This window comes from Lathamus discolor, chromosome 1, assembly GCF_037157495.1.
Source record: "Lathamus discolor isolate bLatDis1 chromosome 1, bLatDis1.hap1, whole genome shotgun sequence".
Lineage (NCBI taxonomy): Eukaryota > Metazoa > Chordata > Aves > Psittaciformes > Psittacidae > Lathamus > Lathamus discolor.
In genome coordinates, this window is record NC_088884.1 from 88,684,278 (window position 1) to 88,708,286 (window position 24,009).

Sequence of the window (24,009 nt, forward strand, 5' to 3'; positions counted from 1 at the left end):
CAGTAGTCTGAGCTGTGCCAATGGAAAGTCAGGAGTTCGAGTAAGTACGTATCTCTCATAGCTGTCAGTCTCCTGCACAGCAAACTGTTTATCTCTAGGCCAAAGTCAGAGCTACTTCAGTATCAGGCAATGGAAGCAGATTTCACATACTAACTTCTGAACAGATGTGGGGTTTTTTTTCCCGTGAACCTGTACAACTTGATGTGTATTGTTTATGTATCCTTCCTCACAAACACTGCTGAGAAGACACATGCTTGATCTACACTGCAATTGCAGTATGGTGAGTAGTCTATTTCAGTAATACCTCACAGGCCAAACAAGCACTTCACAGAGTAAGAAAAAAGCAGCATGTTCAAGTAACTTCCATTATATAAGTATTGCATCTGTATAAATATATAACTTTCATTGATACAAATATTCCATGTGTTTCATATTCATTTGGCAGGACAGGCTGTTTACATACCCTCAAATTAAAAGTGTGTAGAAAACCATTTACAGCTTCAGGTCCTGGGGTGCTTAATACTGAGGGCCTAATTAGCTACTGTCCCTCAGTTGCAAGGTCAGCCTACTGCGGAGGGGTTCTTAACCTGACTGATTTACATGGTTCTGATGACAAAATGAGTTCTGTTGGAGCTGCACATAGTGCTGATGTGTTTCAGCTAAGTCAGCAGTATGTTACAGTTCTCTTGTGCCCTTGCCAGACAACCACATACAGCTTAACCAAAACCAGTGCCACTGCACTGGTTAATACAAAGGCACACAGGTCTAAGTCAGTCCTACTGCACATAAGACAAGATGGATGTTTTGCATAGCTATGTAAAAGGCAACCTGAGTATCAGGAAAAGCTTAACAGTGTGAAAAGCTCATGCCCTTCCTCGGCTCTCCATGTACGTCTTCCTGTGTGTGTTTTCACTATGCTTCCTACTGGAATAGTATTAAGCTCATCCCAAAGAACTCTGAGAAGAGCTAGTTGCAAAACTAAGAGAAAGTCAACAGCCCGAAAGCCTTTGCTCTGCTACAGGGCCAGGATCTAACATGGAATTTTCTCATTAGCTTTTCTGATTTCACAAATTGGAATCATGAAGTGATCTTAAAAGCCCAGGGCATGGCTGATTTGAGAAGAGGAGGGAAGGATTAGCTCTCAATGGGTCAGAAGTAATGTGCAGCCATGGCCAATGACACTTAGAATAAGGCTAGAGCTGCTGTTTAGCCACAATCCTGTTACAACATTACGTCAGCGCCTCATGTTCTCATTACATGTTGAGCAGTGGTACACATCTTGACATGTAATCTTAATAATAGCTTGTAAGTGTCAGTGATAATGTAATCCATTTAACAATGAGCCTAAAGATTATCCAGAAGAGAGTATATTCTGCTCTGTTAAAACAGCTAATCTGCATAAAACTTATGACAAGCCAGACCTTTTCAGTGTTTAATAAACTGGATGAATATTCATTTTTAAGACACTGTCCAAATCAGTTTGGTCACAGACAATTATTTAAAGCCCACTCCAAAGCTGGTAAATACACCACGGAAATAACACAAGAATCAGGAAAAAACAAATGCAACAAACCACCTCCCATAAACCCAACAAAAGGCTGCATTCAGCCAAAACCCCCCACGATTAACATCAGCAATAATGGCTCTAATTCTAGCAAAACCAGAGGGTAACATTTGATTTAAGTACTTACTGGCCACTTTTGTACAGGACTGGTGCAGGGCAGAGCAAAAAATCAGATTCCACAGTTTTTGGTCTTTCATCTGAAATAAACAAATAAAAAAATGTCCACCAACAATAGCATGAGCTTAATACACCATGCTGCTTCAATGAGAAGCTGACATGTGCATGTGCTGTAAAGTCTCTTCCCTTCTCAGTACTGGTTTGAAAACGGCTGGAGCTTGCAAGCAAGCAGGGCTAAGTCAGGGAATAAAGCTGCTGCTTTTCAGTAGCTGAACCTTGAAAACAAACACAGAGTTGGCTTTAGATGTGAGTGTGAGCCCATGTTACGCCGCTTACTTGATTTTACTCAAGTCAGCTCACACTTTTCCTAAAGACCATTTCCCAGAATCAGCAGGGTTTTTTGAAGAGGCTTCCTAATATTTGGAGGATGCCGGTTTGCTTCCAATTACCTCCAACCCTGCACACTATATTCAAGGACTGTTTTATTGTGATGTCTATTTTGCCAGTGTTCTTCATGATTTGAGTATCTAGCTGTTTGCAGAGCCTCTTAAACTAGACAGCATTTATTAGTGGAACCTTGTGCCCAGCAGAGCACACCCTTCCTGCAGGTGTGAAGAGGAGAGGGGGGAGCTCTTTTACCCCATGCATTTGGTAAGCTGGGAGAAAAAACCGCTCCTGTGTGCAGAACCAACCTCACAAACTTCCCCATGGCAGGACAGTGAATTTCTGTACTAGAGCTGCCCCTGCAAGCACAGACTATTTTCTGATTAAGGGGTGAGAGCAGATAAATATGGAGATGACTGTCCTGCGTTTAGGGAATGGGCAGACAGACAAGGAGTGCAGGGACAGCTGAAGGAGGAGCTGTTAGCATAAATGAGCTTTTCTTACATGCTATATTCTGCACTGACTGCTTGGCCTAGATTTGGGGCTAGTTATGAGGTGGGGAAGAGGGATTAGCACATTGCCATATGTTTTTGTCTTAATGGTATGTTTCATAGATTATTTTTCTATCCCACAGCTACATTTGGCAGGTTTCCTTTCCAGCATTTGGTAATGGTTCCTTATAAATGCAAAAAGAGAGAGATGCCAAATGCATCTTTTAAAACCAGAAGAACTGACAAAATAAGGGTTTGCTCTGAGGCTGGCCCCATTGCTATCAGTCAGGAGGACTCTGACATGGAAGTACATTCTCATGCAATACCCTCTGTTATGCCCTCATATAGTGAGGGTTCTTTTGAGAGACTGCCAGCATTTTGTAGAGGAGAATGAAATGACACATGAACAATTTTCCTTTTCTTGGGACTATCTCCTTCCTCCTGCTACTGCTCAAATGGCCCTTCTTATCTTTTTGTCCATCCATCCCAGCTCCACTCTTCTAGCCTTGCTCTGAGACACAAGTGCTAGGAGCCCAGCACAAAGCTGTACAGAATAAGCTTACCTATAAGGGGAAGGATCACACTTCCCTATTTCCTTCCTCTACTACTCCCTAAACGTTTCCTGTTGTCCACTGCCGGCAATGAGAAGCTGGGTGGGTGGTAGCAGGTCTCTGGCAAGATCCCATACAACAGATTGTGTTTTCATGCTGCAACATGCACACAAATACATCAGTGTGCTATTCCCCTCCCTTCGTGTGCTCTAGAGCACCCTTTCCTGAAGCCAAGGGGGGGAAAAAAAGGCAGCACAGAGGTCTGGTTGGAAAATCTCACATCAGATGCTAGCAAGTACTTGGGGCTTCATCCTGTCCAATAATAATTATTTCTGCAATGGCAAAACAGATGCACATGCGCAGTACAACTACAAAAGACTTTAAGAGAATTGGAGAAATACAAGTGAGAAAACATTTTAAAAGCTCAATTAAAAATGGCAGCATGCCTCAGACATTCTTCAGTGACACTCATCTAAGCTGTTAAAAGGCTGCCTAGGTAGCCTGTTCCATGCCTGAGAAATGTTCACAGTGAGAACCACTCTCCTAATACCTCACAATAGATCTGTGGCAGAATGTGAAGCATGTTGCCTCTTGTTTTCAGTGGATTGGGACAGCCCAACCTACTACTGTCAGCCCTGCAGCAGCCCATATTTCACAATTACTTTGGCCATTCTTCCTTTTCTGCAGGTGTAACCAAGTGAACTTCCCTGTCTTACGGCCTGTGCTCTGGATTTCAGCCCATCCTTAACAGCTTCCTCTGGACACTCTCTGCAATGAGTCCCTTGCTTGTAGCATGAAGTACATCAAAATCCCAGCTCCTAGGTTACATCCTTGGCGGCACGGCACAGCCCCAAAGTCAGACAGCACTGCAACCTACCAGTCTTTAAGCAGTGAAAGCCTATTCAGTATATGCTGCTAGCACTATTATTAAATAATGGTAATACTTGTAGTTTGGCAATAGCACCCACCAGCAGGACAGAGGAAGTTTACATTCATGATGCTTATGGAAGATGGCAAAATCCCTCCTTAAGTTGTGTTCTACAGGTCCTTATCTCCAGCAGTACTTTAAAGCACCCCATCAGAAGATCCTGAGTGGTACAGATGCCACTACAAATACAACTTTGTTGATGCAAGCCTCAAAGCACTCATTTAAAGAATGTATGTGCTAGTGCTTTTATTTCCCAAATAGACTGGGGTGTAGAGAAGTGACTGCTCATGGTAACAAAGAAGTCAGGAGCAAAGCAGGAATAGAACTGAAGAGTCCTGAGGACTTGCAAACCAGCCACTTCAGTTGAAATTTCAGTTTGAATTATCTTCAGGTCAGATATCTGATGTCTCAGCTATTTAACCTAGAGATGACTTCTATTCATCTGGAACTGAGTAAGACTGTTTCCCCACTTCTCCAAGTAAGGTCCAGAGTGATGATAAATACATCACTGCAGCAGTCATTTTTCCCCACTGCAAACTGTAGCTCTTTTTGAAGCTAATTTATGCAACAAGTTACAAGTAAGCAAGCTATAGTTTAACATAGGAAATGAAGGTGACAATTGCATCTAAAGGGAAATTGAAACAAGCAGAATTTCTTTACACAGGTTGCCTTTATCCAGAATTACTGTTCTTCATAAAAATTATTTTAGATGTTTAACAGGCAGGACAGATTGGCAGCCTGTTCAAATATATATGATATCCAAAGTGAGAAGAAAATGTACTGGAAACACGTGCTACTGGGGAGGAATTTAAGACAGACTAATATAAAAATCAGACAGCAGGGAGGGAAAAAATGAGTTGGACTTTTTCTTTCTAGTCCGGCTTGCTTCTAAAGGATACTACTTAGAGCAAGAAATAGAATGTACTTATACTAGCCATTCGATTTAGTCCCTTAGTATAAAAAAATGGCAGAGGTTTCTATTAATGGCTTTTCATTCACCATTACCTACCTTGTGCCAGTTCAGGGAACAGAGCAGCACAAGGACACTAACCCAAATTCCAGCATGACTTTTCATCTGCCCTGGGGCAAGTTAATGCACTGAGCAGGACAAGACCAAGTCCAGAATCTTTTGCTGAAAGTTACATTCCCTGTGAGCATACTTACTTAACCAGAGAGCAAGAAGAAGGTAGTCTGCACTCTACTCAATCACTTTCAAAGCTTTTCTACCTTCTATAGCACTCCACTCAGTAAAATTTCCCCAGTGACATAGGGACAAAATAGTACCAACTGTTCTAACTTGGCCTTATTCAGTGCTGTTGCAGGAGATCCAGGAAGAGGACTAACTCCATGTCACAGAGAGGCATTCACACCCTGCCAAGCCCCTGAACCAAACAGCACAATGGCTATACCTCTGGTACACCAGAGAGAGCAGGCAGAGATGCTCCAGGACAACAAGGCAGGTGAACATTAACAAAACAGTGCCTTTTGGAATCATGATGAAAGCCTGTGTCTTGCCTTGGGCCTTCTTACAAGAAGGGGCATTCAGTTGATACACTCTGTGGTCACGTTTTTTCCATCAGCAAATATCTGCTTACTTGAACATCAGAAGCCAGACAGTTATCACCATGTTGATTCACATGGTCAGCTGGGCTGCCAAACACCAGGCACAGCTTATGGCAAGCAGTAGCAAATTCAAGGCACTAGGTAAAATGTGAAATAACTTGCATCCTTTTACTAATCCTCACAGCCTTTCCTATTTTCCTCCACTTTGATATTTTTCTCTTTGGATTTTAATTAAATGAGTAATGAGAAGCAAAATAAATCACATACTGGCAAATAACAAGGCAGATAATATCAAACATGAGTACTTACAAATTGTAGTTCCATTCACTTGATAGGTACAACTAATGCCATCAGTTTTGCCTCCAAGGGTTAAGCCACTTCCTCTAAGAACAACCTGAAATTCCTCTGGAGAGAAAAGCAAAAACCCCAAATCACTAATTTAGTGCACTGCAGTAAGTTAGGCAAGAATTTCGATACAGCTTGCAGTAAATGAAGCACAACACAGCAAGGCTTAAAACTTACTCAGGTCTCTTTTCTTCAAGTGGCCCCTGGTACTGCATTCATCAGTTAGGTCACTATAGGAAAAGTTAAGATTTGTTTCCAGATCTTAAACACTGAAGGAGCCCTACTGAAATGGAGGTTAATTCTGACTGTCAACAGGATCTGGGACTCAGGTGCACAGTAAGAAACAATCTTTCAGTGATAAATGAGAAATCTGGGTCTCATAACCAGAAGACTCCTCAGACCTGGCTCAGGCTGACTTCAAGTGCCAGATGAAGAAAACACCTCTCCTTAGCACTATTTCTCTGGAGGTTGTGGAAGGCCCACGCTATTTGTGAGTTGTGCAGTGGAGGAATGAAAATGGTTTGTTTTATCAAGGCCACCAGTTTCATTGAAACAATCCATGTTATTACAGAAACATTAAATAAGGAAGTTTTGCAACTCCCTGATTTGGACTGGTCTCAAACTATCTGTGGATTGTGAAAACCAGAAAGCAGACCAGCCCTTTAAATATTGTGCAACTCTTCTACTTAATAAATGTATTTCCCCTTGCTGCACAAAATGCTTTACTGCTTAAACACCACAGACTTAGGATCAGGCCACTAGAAATATTGTCATGTATTTATATGAACATATATGTTAACAGGATACTCAAACTTAAAACCATTATAGTATGGAAGTGTCACAGAATAAGTTCCATAGCTTTGAATATGAGGGCATGACTAAGGGTAGAGGGCCAGACAAATGCCTCTCAACTCAGAATCATAGAACCATAGAATAGTTAGGGTTGGAAAGGACCTTAAGATCATCTAGTTCCAACCCCCCTGCCATGGGCAGGGATGCCTCACACTAAACCATGTCACCCAAGGCTCTGTCCAACCTGGCCTTGAACACTGCCAGGGATGGAGCATCCACAACTTCCCTGGGCAACCCATTCCAGTGCCTCACCACCCTAACAGGAAAGAACTTCTTCCTTAGATCCAATCTAAACTTCCCCTGTTTAAGTTTTAACCCATTACCCCTGGTCCTATCACTACAGTCCCTAGTGAAGAGTCCCTCCCCAGCATCCTTATAGACCCCTTTCAGATACTGGAAGGCTGCTATTAGGTCTCCATGCAGTATCTCTTCTCCAGGCTGAACAGCCACAACTTTCTCAGCCTATCTTCATATGGGAGGTGCTCCAGTCCCCTGATCATCCTTGTGGCCCTCCTCTGGACTTGTTCCAACACTTCCATGTCCTTTTTATGTTGAAGACACCAGAACTGTACATAATGCTGCAAGTGAGGTCTCACGAGAGCAGAGGGGCAGGATCACCTCCTTCAACCTGCTGGTCACACTCCTTTTGATGCAGACCAGGATACGGTTGGCTTTGTGGGCTGCAAGCGCACACTGCCGGCTCATGTTCAGTTTCTCATCGACCAACACCCCCAAGTCCACTTCCACAGGGCTGCTCTGAATCTCTTCTCTGCCCAACCTGTAGCTGTGCCTGGGATTGCTCCGACCAGGTGTAGGACCTTGTACTTGGCATGGTTAAGCTTCATAAAGCTGGCATCAGCCCACCTCACAAGTGTGTCAAGGTCCCTCTGCACAGCATTCATTCCCTCCAGTGTATCAACCAAGCCACACAGCTTGGTGTCATCGGCAAACTTGCTGAGGGAGCACTCAATCCCACTGTCCATGTCACCGACAAAGATGTTGAACCAGATGAGTCCAGCCAGTTCTTTATCCACCGAGTGGTCCACCTATCAAATTGATGTCTCTCCAATTTAGAGAAAAGGATGTCATGCAGGACAGTGTTGAACACTGCTCCACCCCTGTCCATCAGTTCTGTAGCCCCATCACAAAAGGCCACCAAATTGGTCTGGCAAGATTTCCCCTTAGTGAAGCCATGCTGGCTGTCACCAACCACCTTGTTGATTTTCATGCCTTCCAGGAACCTACTCCAAGATTTTGGCAGGCACAGAGGTGACACTGACTGGTCTGTAGTTCCCAGGGTCATCCATTTTCCCCTTCTTGAAAATGGGGGTTATATTTCCCTTTTTCCAGTTGTTGGGAACTTCACCTGACTGCCATGATTTTTCAAATATGATGGACAGTGGCTTAGCAACTTCATTCGCCAGCTCCTTCAGTACCCATGGATGTATTTCATCAGGTCCCATGGACAAAACTTCCACATGTACTACCTAAACTACGAGAGGAGGCCCTGGAAGACACCTCTTCTGAGGAGAAAAATGAGGCAATAGGGAAAGATCTGATCTTTCTTTAACTCCTTGAGGATTTTTTAAATACAGATGTTTTATTGCAGAGACCTGTAAGGCTTTCTTTTAAGTACCTCAGGAAATCCATGCTATAATAATCAAATATTATTTTAACATTATAGAAACTCACCTCCTACGCAGACACTGGATGGCTCCAAATATAAAATCTCAGTGCATGACTGCTTCAAAACCTATCGTAAAGGAGGAAACAAGTCACAGATAGGTCTGCATGCTATTTCAGTAAGAAATGTGATTTAACCAAACACCTGCTCCTAGAAGAAAGATGTGCACAGCCACAGGTTTGATAAGCCTAAGTCTCGTTTTGTAGGGCATTGCCTTGATCATGCAGAACTTCTGCAGACATGCACAGTCAAGTCTCCTAGGAGTTCAGAAGATTTGGATTAGTTTGTTAAATCTAGGGCAGTCTTGAAAACAATGATGTCTGATATTTGTCTTTAAATTTCTGTCCAGATCCCTAACCTAATTTTCCAGGATCCCCAATCCTAAAGTTCAAGCCAAAAATTAGTCACAAGGAGCCTGATCCAAAAGTTAATCCAGTCAAAAGCAGTCTTCCAACAATCTGCAGGACAAGCCAAGTGCACATTATTACAAGTACTGGCATCATGCCCTCTGTAAAGCAGAGCAAGAATGCACAGTGCTCTTGACGTGCTGCCGCCTGTAGGACAAGGGTTTTTTCAGTGCCGTACCAGCCTGCTTTGATTCTCCAATCAGTCAAGGAGTATGATTCCAAAAGGCTGGGATAAAACAATATTTACTGGGATAAAACAATTCCAAGGTGACTTGGAAATACAAAAGATGGAATGCAAGTGAAAGGAGGAACCACCACCTTTGACATATTTGTACTTCTGGAGGTCTCAGATGCTACCCTTAGTTTCAGCCAAGTCACATTTTACTGTTTACAAACACAGAGCGATTATCCATGGGCAAGTGGAGGCATGAATGAACCAGGTGTTGCAGACCACTTTAGTTTCCATTCAAAGCTTGTCTGACTACAACTGCTGCTGGATTCTAATGGTGAGATCACTCTCTCTTCCCACTGCCAGCATCTCAGTCCCACAGCAGGGCCCATCTCTTACTTATTACTGTTGTGAGGAAGATGTGACACCTATGACAGAAATGTTAACCCCCCTCCCTAAGCAGGTAATGGGATTTCTGCTAACTCAGGGGGAATGAATCCCTTTAAGTTTGCAGGATTAGACACATAAACAATCCACAACTTCCTTCTACCTTTCCATGGTAATGTGCAATTTTTTTTTTCCCAATGGTTTTAAGTTTTTCTCTCAGAAAACTTTTGTGATGTCTGTATAGAGCTTTCCCTGTAGTAAGTCATAGGCTCTTAGGAGACATTCTCATATACTACTGCATGGAATCAATTCAGGCCCTTGTAATCAGGTGCATAGTAGAAAGTCCTGGTTCCACCCCCTCTCTACTTCCATTTGCCAGAATCGTGCCTGCTCTTGAGCTGGCTGAATGTCAGTAAATGTAACTCTGTCTTAACTCCTCATTCCCTGTTTTAAGTACATCTCTCTTGTTTACTTTGTCTATTTATCACTGCTAGTGATTTCTGTTGCTCCACAGCAATCTAGGCCTGCTAGAAATCTAGGAACAGTAGAAACAAGAACATATTTGTCATTATGCTGACAAAAAGCATGCCAAGCTCCAAGGAAAAGAATAGCCTGCCTCATTTAACACTCCCCGTATCACCTGTTTCCCCACAAACTGTTGTGCACAAATCATCTTTTTTAGCCCTTAAAACCCCATTTATAAACATTAAGGAGTATTTTAAAAGAGTCCTTGCAGACGCACACATTTGGATGAGACACAGCGAGAGAGAACTTTGGAAAGAATGTAGCTCCAAGTTGGCCAGTTTATATTAGCTGAGGCTCTGATTGCAATTCCTAAAAAGGACTTAGCTTTTTGATTCTTAGCTCAGTGTAGAGAGAGGAAGTGTTATGCAGTTTGGGGTGGGGGTTGAGAGGGGGAGGAGGACTATTATCTGTAAAATAAAATACTGATTTACTGATTATTTTTTTCTGATTTTGAAATCAGAATATTGGTGCAAAGGGTCAAATCCCATTAACTGTACCACATGCCACCACTCTGAATGATTTGGCTCACAACAATATGGTAACTTGTATTTAGCTCTCACAATGCCAAACGTGAAAATATTTTCCAAGCAATCACCACTTGTCCTGTCACAGGTGGGAGAGGAGAACATATTTTCGCATCTTGAAATGATGTATAGAAACTTGGAGTCTTCCTTCATTTCCTGCTCTGGCTCTCACTTTTTTCTATCTATCTGTTTTAATCTTTGGGTTTTTTTTTCTCACTCTTCCCATGCAAGCTGTTTCTTCCAAGCTAGCACACTGCATTCCAATAAAAAGCTAATCTCTTTCCTTTAGGAATGATGTGAAAGCATCTTAGCCATTTTGCCTCATGACCCATCTTCATTATTCAATAAGCCCTCATCTCTAGATCAGGGCTGTTTCTGTTTCACCCCTTCTAGTACCACACTGAAACCATCTTCCGGCAACAGCTCATAAGGGGTTTTCCAAGGTGCATGTTAGTTATCCAAGTTCTCCTTTTCAAGATGCTGGTGTTTCACCACACAGTTAAAGAGGTAAGCCCTGGGCTCATACACAGTATGTATGCGCAGCTGAAATAAGTATCCTTGCCACTTCTGCAGCCCAACAGTAACAGCTTTTAACGGAGCTCCGGTTGTGTGTTACAGAAGCACATTTAACAATGGCAACATAGAAATCAAAACATGCATATAACTTCACCTCCCTCCTCCACACCAGCCCTTCCCACTCCTTTTAAAAACTTTAAACTATTTTGCTGTGGAAACCTGGGCTGAAGAGTCAGCAAGATCAAAATCAACTCTATGAAAAACTGTATGACACTCTTTATTTCCCAGTTCAGGATAATCAAATGCAAATTCATTATTTAGAAACCTGCTGCCCACAAGGAAAGTTGGAATGATCACTATATAAGGCCATCCTTGGATAGGCTAGTTAAACAGGTCTGCTGACATAAAATAAATTTAAATAAGACTATAAATTGCCTTAGTGCCCTAGGTTCAGCAGTAGCAGTCATTTTTCTCCTCCCTAGTAGCTGGTGCAGAGCTGCGTTTTTGACTTTAGTCTGAGAACAATGCTGATAACAAACCAGTGTTTTATTTGTTGCTAAGTAATGCTTACCCTGATCCAGGCCTTTTCAGTCTTATCCTCTGCCAGTGAGGAGGGGCACAAGAAGACGGGAAGAAGCAGAGACAGGACACCTGACCCAAAATAGCCAAAGGGTATTCCATACCACAGCACCTCATGCCCAGTATGTAAACTGGGGGGAGTCACACAGAAGGCCTGTATTGCTGCTCAGGTCAGGCTGGGTATTGGTCATTGAGTGGTGAGCAATTGTATTGTGCATCACTTCCGTTTATTGGGGTTTTTTTCCTTCCCCCTCTTAGTTTTATATTCTCTCCGCTTGTTATTTTCCTTATCATGATAATTAATAGCAGCAGTAGTAGTAGTTTTGTATTACACTTTAGTTATTGGACTGCTCTTAACCCATCAGATTTGCATTGTTTCAGTTCTCCTCCCCATTCCTCCAGGAGTTTGGGGGGTGAGAGTGAGCAAGTGGCTGCGTGGCTCCAAGTTACCAGCTGGGCTTAAACCAAGACACTTAGTTTAAGAGCGTGCACTGAGAGTTCATGTCATCCATTTCATTACCAGAGCTCCACACCAAATACATGGCTCTCCTCTCCCAGGCTCGCAAAGGCTTTCCTTCTAGCCCCAACCACTAGCTGTCCCAGAAAGAAACATTTCCCCACAAACCCAAGTACAAAACAGAATTGAAACCAGTCAGCCTGTGCTCAGTTTTCTTAGAGCTTCAGAAATGGAGAAGTGTGGAGAATTGTCCCGGGTTCAGCAGCAGCAATCATTTTTCTCCTTCTTAGTAGCTGATGCAGTGCTGTGTTTTTGACTTTCAACCTGGGAACAATGCTGATAACACTGATGTTTTTAGTTGTTGCTAAGTAATGCTTACTCTGACTAAGGACTTTTCAGTCTCATGCTCTGCTGGGTAGGAGAGACACAAGAAGCCGAGAGGAAGCAGAGACAGGACACCTTATTCAAAATAGCCAAAGGGGTATTCCATACCACAGCACGTCATGCCCAGTATATAAACTGGGGGGAGTTACCTGGAAGGCCCAGATCACTGCTCAGGTCTGGCTGGGTATCAGTCAGTGGGTGGTGAGTGAGCGGTTGTATTCTCTTCCCTTGTTATTTCCCTTATTGTTATTATTATTGGTGGCAGCAGTGGTTTGTGTTATACCTTAGTTACTGGACCGTTCTTATCTCAACCCATGGGAGTTACATTCTTTCCATTCTCTTCCCCATCCCTCTGGGAGTTGGGGGAGGAAGAAGGTGTGGGAGTGAGCGAGTGGCTGTGTGGTTCTGAGTTACCAGCTGGGCTTAAACCACAAGGATCTACTGAGTAGTTCCTCAAAGTGTGAGACTGAACTGTGCTGTGCAGAACACCAGTTCTACACATAGAGGCTAATCAAAGTGGAGAGGGTCACATCATAGAATCAACTAGGTTGGAAAAGACCTTTAAGATCAAGTCCAACCATAATGAACACAGCTGTAAGCTTCTCAGTTTAACACTTGTTAGGAAATATGTTCGGGGGTTGGAACTAGGTGATCTTAAGGTCCTTAACAACCCAAACCATTCTGTGATTCTATGTGTGGCTGCTGGAAAGAGAAGGAAATAGAGTTCTGCTCTTCAAGGTAGTCTCTTGTACTCAAAAAAAAAAAAAAGAGACATGAAATTCAGGTCCCAAACTTCCTCTTGTTTAACAGCAAACAACAAAACAACAGACTGCTGAGGAAACCCTTTTCTGTAGCTCCTCCATATACGGGATTTGTTACTTCACTGCCATATTGCAGTAGCACCAGCCGAGCAGCTAAGATTAAAAACGTCATGCTGTTTTCCACAGTTATTACAACAGCTACCTCAGTAACAAGCTCATGAAGGCAGCTTATGTTCTTATGAACACACCGCTCAGCACAGCTCCTGAGGACTGCTGGAAGACAGAGAAGCCTCTAAGGCTTTTGGTGAAATCACATCTTACAGCTATTAAACAAATGGATACTGTACAATTTCCATAGCACTTCTCAGTAATGCAAGTTATTCACTCAGGAATACTTCTGAAAACAGAAGCTACCAGAATAAAGGCATCTGAGACATGGGCACTCAAAAGCAAATTCTCCCTTGCTGCAGACTCACTGACTTGAGCTGCATTGCCTGACTACCCTTCCTAAAGAAGTGGTTTAGCATTTTTGTCATTAATAAAACATTTAATTCAATTAGAGATGTTTTACAGAAAGGCTGTTGGTTTCTGACTTGTAAGTGTCCGAACTGAAAAACAGAGACACGTTTTGGCAGATTTAAGCTTCAGAAACAATACACCTACACAAATAATTACATTAGCATAGAAAAGGCAGATGTCCCTGCAATAAACAGCAAAAAGGCAGCCAAATCACAAGATGATACAAGGCATACTAGTGCTTACAGGCTTTGCAAGCTCCACCTGTTTATAAATTTTGCCTTGTCATAAATGTTGCCCTGCCTCATGCAAACATTTCTTCCCATTGAAAACATGCCTTCTGCATCTCCCAGTACCTCTTAGAATTGTCACACACTGGGCCCAGCTCTGCATGGACTCATTTTTCACCTTGGCTACTGCCTCTTAAAGGTTCTTGGAATTGAAACAGTAAAGCAGCACTGCAGCTTTGTAAGTATTTTGACTACCATGCACTCAGAACATACTGTGGAACAGAGCTGTACCATGCGGTACAGCATTACATGCAGGCTAAAACAACTTCCCCTTCCAGCACTTTAATGAATTTCATGTTCCAAGAAACGGTGAGAACAATGCAGCAGCAACAAGCCATGGAGCAACCCAACTGTACATCGACAATGAACAAAATACGCTAAGTGTAAAGTTATTTCCCAGAGTCATTTGGTTTTGCTTAGCCCCAGTATGCAGTTCGGAAGGTTTTGGCAGCAGTCAGCGCTATAAATCATAACTCACGTGGCATCTATTCCTCCCCGGAACTGCACACTGAGGTCAGGATTTGCGACAGGTCATCAGCACAGCTGAATTCACTATTGAACCACTATCACAATTTTTAAGTCTACTGTTGTGACACTAGAAAATGGTATCTGGATATAAGGTGTTTGATTCCCAGTAAAAACATCAGCATAACAGTGAACTGCTGCCAATCTTACATCAGGCCAGCCTGGCTCTTTACAGAGGAAGGAGTGTGGTTCTGTGAACAGAAGTGCATGTATTGTAAAAAAATAAATGCCTCTAACTTGCAATTTCCAAACCCTTTCCTTTCTCTTTTAAAAAGAAAATGTTCACCTTTAAAACAAAATACTTGCTATACCCACATATGGCAAGACATGTGCAAATCATGCTGGCAGCGCAATATAATCACTTCACTTTTTGCACACAGTCTGTGTGCAAAACTATATTCACAGCAGTAGTAGCTCCTTCTCAGTGCACAGGGGCTTGTGCCTGGAGCACGGCCTATTGATACATTGCCAGCCATTCATGTGTACACGTCACTGCAAAATGTGTGCTTCTCAATTCAGTAAGATGGCAAAACAGCACTAAAAAAAAAAACCTTAAACAGTAGTCTAACAGTAAATTCTGTGGGGATTTCCATCCCATTTTCTTTCTTCTCTTCCTTGCAAATGTGGGGTTCATCCTTTTCTCTAGGGATGCTCTAGACACAACATCTAGTGAGCAAAATACAGCCATGAGGAAAGCAGATAGGAACTACGGTAAACTGCAAACATAATTAAAATTGTTCATATTGCAACATGTGAAGAGAATGTGGTTCTCCTCATGTACTGTGCCAAGGACCTCTGTTAACCATGAAAGCTGCATCACAAAATGCTGCATCTCCCTCGCTTCCACCCTTGATCAAGACATACTGGCAATCATGCTCCAGTTAGTCACCCACAATCTTGTAATTACTACTGCCAAACACAGCTACTTCGTTTGATAAAATGTACTGAAAGAAGGGCTGCAGGAAGGGATGATGGCACGGGCAACAGCTAACTCAAAACAGTGCCTGAGAGGGCCCTCATCACACAACAGCACTTCAAATTACCTTTACCATTACTAGTCTCAGTGAGATCTGTGCACATAGACAAAGCCTGTTACAACTGTCAAGTGTGATGCTCAAGTTTACTGGGTTCTTTACTGACTGGGATTGCCTACACCTTTTGGCTCCCGCTAAGTGCTGATCAGGGAATGCCACACGCCTGCATAGTCTATTTAAGTGGTAGGCAGGACCACAGTTGCTGTGGAGTTGTAAGTGGAGTTTAGGGTTTCTGGGCTGGTATTGTGTGAAGTTCTTGGAGCATGTGGAACAACGATCTTGAGTTAGTCCCTTTTCTGGTAAATTAATACGTTCTTGAGGTTTGTCCTAGCATGGAGTTGTGAAACTCCTCAGAAGAATGAATATTGAAAATAGTGTTCTAGTTCTGTTTGTTTAGTAGCTTTGAGCTAGGTTGGGCTGGTGGCCTGTCTGGTCAGCCCAAGTCAAACAGGGCCTATCAAAGCTCAGTTCACACAGATGGTTAGTTTAGCTCTGGAAATGATTTTGCTTCTATGATTCTTTTGTGCTGACTGGCTGAACTAGGAATGGACTGCACCCATGTTTCCATGTGTTTTTATTTTTCTGTGAGTCATTTCAAAGTACTACTGGCAGCTGTATTCCTCGGTTTTGTTTTTTTTTCTGTAAGTCAGAACTTCATACACACACACTGTTGCTGAGACAGTAAACAGGAAATGCAAGTAAAGGAGGAGGTGTTAAAATGGACTCATTTGCTAATTTTGTTTTAGAGAATGAAATGCTCACTGTCAGTAGATCAGTATTTTTCACATTGAATTCACTGAATGTTACAGCACGTGAAAGTGAACACGTGATGGTGAAAAACTTTGGCTGTCTATATGCTGGTATCATTACAGGTTTCTCTCATTCAAGAGCTGTGTTTTTCTATCTGAGTGGGAGCTGTGCCCCCTTATATTGTGATAAGAGTAAACTTTAAACCTGGCATAGGCTACAGGAGAAAGTTAATCTAAGCAGAGCCCTTGTTTTCAGTGTTTACACTTTTGTGCCCTTAATCATACTTAAGATTTTTAAGTCGAAAGCACCCCTTAGGCTCTAGACAGGCCAGCTTCTCCATGCAGCAACCAATGTTTAAACTCCTTATTTCCGAAGTGAAATCTTGCATTCTTTTGGATAGTATCCCAAGGTCCATCTCATTATGATCTGAACTTAACAAAAAGAGAGAGTATTAAAAAAAACCAACAAAAAACCCAAAACAAAAAACCCATGAGATCCATGTGCAAAATTAAATTCCACACTGTCTGTATGGACTGGTCTCACATCATGTGTCTCATGTTAAAGCAACCCCTACCTTTTCCCATTTTTTTTCCCCAGTGCTAATCTGTGCAGAAAGCAATGAGGCAACAAACCACCTCACCCTAGACAGAAGACAATCAAACCAATATAACTTGCAATGAAACGTGTGCTTTCACAGGAAACACCATGTCAGTGATTCTCTCCACCAAAGTTACAGCAAGGGAACTACAGCAGTTAATAGCTACCTCTGTCTGCTGCCAAACATCTGTGCTCTTAACTACAACTTGCTGCCAAGTCCAGCCTACTTCCTGAGGCTGCTCAGCACTGCCTCGCACAAAGAGCAAGGGGGGAGGGGATGGGGAGAAGGTTGCTGTCCTGTCCCCTAGCTAAATGAAAAGAAAGAATTCCTGAGACATATGGTCTTGCATAAAATAACCATCAGAGAGAAGCTGGGTGCAGTGTCAGGTTAGTGGGAATATTCTAATTATGCAATGTCTGAGCAGTACCTCATTTGTAGTCACTGAGTAAAACAAATGTAGATGACAAAACTGTGGGTCATCAAACATGCATATTTTAAAAGCATGAGAACCTTTACCCCCAAATTACCAAAAACAACTTGAAGCCCATTATTTATCAAGTAATGTAAATAGGAATCCAGACAAACTGCTACTTTCCTTAACAGGAAAGAAGTTGTTTGTGCTATTTATCTTTTTTTTTTTTTTTAATTTCTTCTTATATATATATATATATATATATTTTATATATTTTTTTTTTTTTACTAGCAATGAAAATCCATCTTGAAGAAACTTATCACTAAGGTAACGCTAAATTCTATTTGGAGCTGTGAGTGCTTCTTTTTAAGCCAGTTTTGGAGCATCCCTTATGTAACAGAACTGATAGCCATGCAGGGATAGCTGACAAGTCAAATCCAAATCGCCGAGTACATGCATGCTCACACAAACTTGAACCATGTCAGTTATGTTGCTGGCTTATCAAGCTCTCTGTTCTCCAGGAGAGCATTATATGGTTTGTAATGCGTCAGAGAATGTCAAATTAAGGGCTGCACAGCAGTGAAGGATAGAGCAGAAAGCATTCTATTCCAGGCCATTGATTCCTTTTAACAACTACATGCAGTAATTCCCAAAACTACCTACTCAGTCTCAATCACACGGAAAGCATAGCACAGTGCTAGTTCTAAGCCTTGCACCCAGTACAGCTTGAGTATTAGACCATCCAAGGGGATTAAAGAAGATGACTGATTTAAACAGAGTAATTCATTTAATGGTAACTTGTTGCAATTCTCCTCCTCCAACCTCCTTAAATGTTTAACAGTTTGCTTCCTGGATTCCCAGTGCACAAACTGAGCATATTTTCTTCCTACAGGAAATGATCCAATTAAGCTGATGTATAATTGATAATGAACTGTTTAAGCCCATTTTGCTCTTGAAAAATCTTAAGAGCGTGCAGGCAGCTGGCTGACTCTCTTCCTCAGTCTGCAGCTGAGCAACACTGTATAAGAAAAAAGGGGGAAGCAGATGCTGCATACTCTCAGCAAGGTAGTCCAGGGAGGTAGTCAGCTCTCATTAGCTGAGCTAGCTCAGTGCAGACCTGTTGACAACTTCAAAATAACACAGTTCCCAGATGCAACTCATTAACCAAGTTGCTTGTAACTTGGCCACTGACACATAAGCAGTTTAGAAAAGGCTCAGGAAACACTCCTGGTTAGAGATACTGCACATTTGCCAGAATGTCTAACCTTGGAGTACTAACTGTTGCTGTTGTCAAGCTTCCCTCTTCATCTCTATGAACTCTGTTGACCTGTCTTGCTGCTTACAGCAGGTAGCATCTGGAGATGTTGACTGACTCATGAGTTTAATAATTAACTATTATCACCCTAGTGCAAAAGCTAAGGTGAAGTGCTGCTGCTTCTGAAATAGTGCTGCTGACAGCTTACCTGGTGCAGCAGGCGCCAGACCAACAGCAAGGCTGGAACACACTTTTGTGAAGTCCTGCAGTAAGTTTTACAAACCTTAAGGCTAAAATTCTTCTTCACTTGAGAGAAGACAGCTCTTGTCTACCTGAACATAACTGACTACTACTCAGTAGGTCCTGTTCTTTTTCCCCTCCTCTGGCACGAGCTCACTGTCCAACACAGGTCAATTCCCTCTCTCCTTCCTGAGCTCTGTTAGACTGTAAGACATGCAGGTACAGGTCTGCTTTTCACCCAGTCTCATCAACAAGATGTGTGGCCCCTCTGTCTGCTAGGCACTGGGGTATAAGTGTAGTGACAATGACTGTCACCACTTTTGAGATGAGAAGTGACCAGTCAGGTATTGAGAGCTGCTGTGTGTGCCACTGCCCCCACACATTGTGTCCCTGCTGGTCTGGTTGTCATCCATATAACTTAAAGGCAGGAATGCATTGTCATGCATGGTGCCTGATACAGGAACCATCTAATTGATACAGAAACCCCCAGGATATTCAGTAGATACCCTTCACTGTTGCATTAAATTAATCTGAATGTGAGAAGGATTTTCTGACTGTTCTTTACAACCAGAGCAGATTTCCCTCTATCAACATGAGTTTTAATAGAAAGAATTCTTAGAATTAGGCAGTAAGATTTTTACAGCACTACCTGCTTATACTACTTTACCAGAAGTCTGCCACTGGCTATGCTATGAATACAGTTTTTTTAAAGAACCCTGGATGCATTTATCATAGAATGGTTTGGGTTGGAAAGGACCTTAAGATCATCCAGTTCCAAACCCCTGCCATGGGCAGGGATGCCTCACACTAAACCATGTCGCCCAAGGCTCTGTCCAATATGGCCATGAACACTGACTAAAAGCCCCACACATGTAGACAGTTAGTAGTAAATGATAGATGTATTTATGTAGATCTCTTTCTGGTGGATGTTTGTGAATGAACGAGTGGAAGAAATAGGACACCTAGTTTTTGGAACTCCAAATTCAAAGGGGTAGTGTTTCTATGAATTAGCAGCACACATAGCCCATCAAACAGGTGGATGCTAAAGAAATGAAAAAACGTGTTTCTTATCCCCTACAGACATGACAGTTTCAGGAAAGGAGTGATTTTGTATGTTGACAGCTTCATCCTTTTGAGGATGAGGTAGTTATCTGTCTGAGCTCACTTCTGTGGCTTCTAGAACTGAGTGAGTATGATCAGCTCCTAGGAAATAGCTCATCCCTGCAGCAGTGTATCAGCATGGAAGCTGATAGGGAAACTGGTTGTTCTCTATCTGCTCTGATAGCTGATGTGCTTGCTCAGTGAGCCTGTTGCTTGGGATATTTGTCAGCCTGACAGCTAAAGGTCTGCAGAATGCAAAGCTCCACAGCGGTGAGGTGGCAGGTAGCACCAGGGACTGGAAAACTGCAGGATCCAATGAGCAATGGGCCTGCTTCTCATTCAGACACTTGTGGTGTTGGTGCCCTTTTCTGGGTATGGCCAGAATGGTGTACAGAGGTGTTGCTGTGAATGAGTATCAGATCTGTAGACTGCACTGGAAGAGCCCAGAGAGGGACAGGAGCTTGCTCCATGGCACCTCCTAAAAATACGGGTACACTCCCCATTTTAGTGACCATCTCAAGAACTGGCCTTCCAGAACCAGCCTGAGCAGACTTCATGGTAATCACAGAATCACGGAACAGTCTGGGTTAGAAAGGACCTTAAGATCACCCAGTTCCAAACCCTTGCCGTGGGCAGAGATGCCTCACACTAAGCCATGTCGCCCAAGGCTCTGTCCAGTATGGCCATGAACACTGCCAGAGATGGAGCATTTACCACTTCTTTGGGCAACCTGTGCCAGTGCCTCACCACCCTCACAGTAAAGACCTTCCTTAGATCTAACTTCAGCTTCCCCTGTTTCATTTTAAACCCATCACCCCTTGTCCTGTGCTAGAGTCCCTGATGAAAAGTCCCTCTCCAGCATCCCTCTAGGCCTCCTTCAGATACTGGAAGGCTGCTCTGAGGTCTCCACACAGCTTCTCTTCTCCAGGCTGAACAGCTCACATTTTCTCACCTTCTCTTCATATCGCTCAAGGCTCTGCTCAACCTGGCCTTGAACACTGCCAGGGATGGAGCATTCATCACTTCTTTGGGCAACCTGTGCCAGCGCCTCACCACCCTCACATAAGTAACTTCTTCCTTGTATCTAACCTGAACTTCCCCTGTTTCAGTTTAAAACCTTTTAATTCTTTGTTTAACTTTGCTGCTTCTAGGTACACTCATTTGATAGCTCTAAGTAGCTGCACTTCAGCATCCTACAAACACTGTGGTCTCTTTTCCCCAGGTCAGAGAAGGTGGATACTTGAATAAGTACTGAGACATCTCATCATGTAGGGTAAGGTATCACACAGCCAGAGGTACTACCCAGTTCAGTGCAGGCATTGTCAGAGAAAAGCTCTGCCTGAGGGAGGAACTACTGATGTGTTATTACTGTGTTCCTTCCTGCCATCATGTCTTCCCTTGCAGTTACCCTGTCACTCTTCCTCCAGTTGTGACCACCACTGCTGCAGTGATGTCTGCAGCCCTGAAGGCAGCAACCCAGTTAGAGCTGCATGGGGGCTGTCTGCACATCATCAGTACCTTGTTCTATGGCATCCTGCCTCTCCATACCTATGCTAAAGGTTTGAGACTATGATTCTCTGATAGTTGCAATCTTATCTACAATTTGCAACTTCTCTTGGCCAAACTTACAACTTTATGCTAAGGGTTAGGGTTTTTCCCTGAGGGGCTCCACCATCTTGAAGACAATTTACCTTCAGTTTAAAATGTTCTAGGTGATGCAACTACTTAGCTTGCACATTTTTATCAATGGGGGGGGGGGGGGGAGGGGTGTTTGTCCAGTATGTTTAAATAGAATCAACAATTCAAAACTGAGCACCTGCAAACTGAATAAGCAAAGGGAGCTTAGCAATTCTTTTTCTAATCCTTCTCGGGTAGAATTCTTCTTAAAGATAAAACACTTCTAGACTGAACTTTTTAAAACTGACTATATACTCTCTCAAGTTCTGCATCTATCAGTTCCTGTAATCTTATCTGATAGGTTTTTGTGGGGTTTCTTAAGTACAAAATGTATTTTAACTTCCTGTATTAAGCGCTGCCAACTCACTTTAGCATAAAAATGTGTTTAAGTCTACTTAGAACTGTCACACTCTAATATTATTAGACACAAATGAGTTCCATTAGTGTAACTTTTCAAGTTGCAAGCCTTGTCCAATTCTGCCTGCAGAGACAACCAGGCACTCACAAATCGATAGGTCTTGCGTTTGCTTAAGCAAAAGGGAATTGGGGATCCTTCACTGCTTTTGTGTCTCAGAATGTGGCACGTAAAAGCAATTCAGATTTGCTGAGCTGTGCAAACCACATGCACAGAAACGTGCCACAGAAGAGGATGAAACAGGATAAAATTGCAGAAAAAAAATGGAAACAAAACACCATAGTGATTTGCAGTGAAGTGTCACAGGAACTTTACAGAAACTTCAGCCTTAGGAAAGATACTCTCTTGTCTAAAGACTCGATGTGTTTGATTCAAGCAGTAGCAGCACCTTGGCTCCCAGTCCTTAATTTAACTGCTGCTTCTTGTTATTCTCCCAGTCACTGTTTCACAGGTGATGAAATGAGCAGTGTTCAGAATAGCAACATTTCTTGCTTCTATGAAGACAAACACCTTCGGCTCCCCTCACCAGGGAGTCCCATGCTGGTTTCTGAGTTATAGGAAAGAGTTTACCCAACACCTGAGCTATTACCCAATTTTCTCAAGGCTGTTGGCTCTACAGTCTCTAGCTGCCCTGCAGAAACTGACCCCTTAGGGGAACAGTGAGTCTGACTGAGCTATTTAATAAGCACAAAGTCTTCACAGTTTCTCCTGATGACAGCACTGGTTTAGGACCATATCTGGTGAGATGCAAGCGAGGTTCTCTTGATTTAGCTTGCTTACAGCTCAGCATCCTTGTATTGAGAGACGTGCAGCCTCACCAACACTCCCCCAAAGCCAGGTAGGAAGGTGTTATTTTGGTTATCATAGATGGACTCAGAACTAACAATGTAAATGACAAATTCCCAAATGGTTCTTTATCAAAACGGTTTAAAAAAAAAAAAAAAAAAAGTTAATATAAACCTTATATAGGAAAGGAAGGCTAAAAAGAATGGGTTTTATTTCTTTATATAGCCCTAAACTGCCACATTGTGATATAAACTATGCACTCCAGAACCCTTATAGTTCACAATGCTATGGCTTGCTCATGAGGCCATACTGCACATAATTATCAGCCAAACTTCATCAGTAAACTGTTCCTCATGGCATAATAACTTGCCTTCAGCATTTTTCTTCCAAGCTCTAGACTTCTGCTTAGACTTATTTACCCTGACAATGCTGTTTAGTTACTACTTCATAAAGTTAGGTATTAGTAATGCCAGAAGAGCTGGAAACTTCACAAAGCAGTCATCTCTTTACAGAAGTCTGCAGAGTCTTGAATCATTTGTTGATGCTACTCAACAGAAACACAAGCATGGTGGTGCTTAAATCCTTACTTGCTTCACTGGGATTTTACCTGAACTAAGAACGTGGTCAAAACAAAGCTTTTCAACATCTGAGCTAGGTTTTCTTTAACTGCTAATCTCAGCTGAGTGTTAATCCCCTGCCACAATTAAACATGTTTTGTTTAATATAAATCAGAATAATTGCTTAGACTTTTAAACACTGCAGAAGCAGGTACTAACAGATACTCTATGGTTATGCTTATCACTTCCTTTTTCCATCAACAAAATAACTGATCAGCTCTTCTGGAACTTGCTACAAGTATAATTACACAGAAGCCAGAAGATTTCCTATCCGAGTTCGGTAGAGACAAACTAAGTAAACGCTTCAAGCAGCTCCTCCAGTCATTCCTGCTGAACAGTTGTGGGTTGTAGTTTTGCTAGAGGGTTTTAACAGTTGGGTTGCTGCCATTTCTGTGAATGGTGTATTTTTTTCTGAAAAAGAAATGTTCAGCAAATGTTCATGGAGGATTTCACAACTGCACCTTAGACACCACACTTTGAGCAATACTTCCGCATGTTTGTGATGTGGGAATTTCATTTTCATCTCTTTTGAAATTAGCTTTCCCTTTTATGACGAAGTGTCTCTTTGAGCCTGTATTCTCTAGCTAACTTATAAACTGAAATGG

At 42.4% G+C, this 24,009-nt stretch overlaps 1 protein-coding gene across 1 annotated transcript in view; it reads right to left on the reverse strand.

Annotated features, from left to right (window-relative positions):
- Positions 1-24,009, reverse strand: part of ANTXR2 (ANTXR cell adhesion molecule 2) — a 108,526-nt gene that overhangs the window by 69,309 nt on the left and 15,208 nt on the right. The window contains exons 8-10 of the mRNA XM_065685549.1: positions 8,488-8,548; positions 5,908-6,003; positions 1,692-1,761 (exon numbers count right to left, since the gene is read on the reverse strand). Coding sequence (XP_065541621.1) covers positions 1,692-1,761; positions 5,908-6,003; positions 8,488-8,548 — 227 coding nt within the window. The remainder of the gene's footprint in view (positions 1-1,691; positions 1,762-5,907; positions 6,004-8,487; positions 8,549-24,009) is intronic.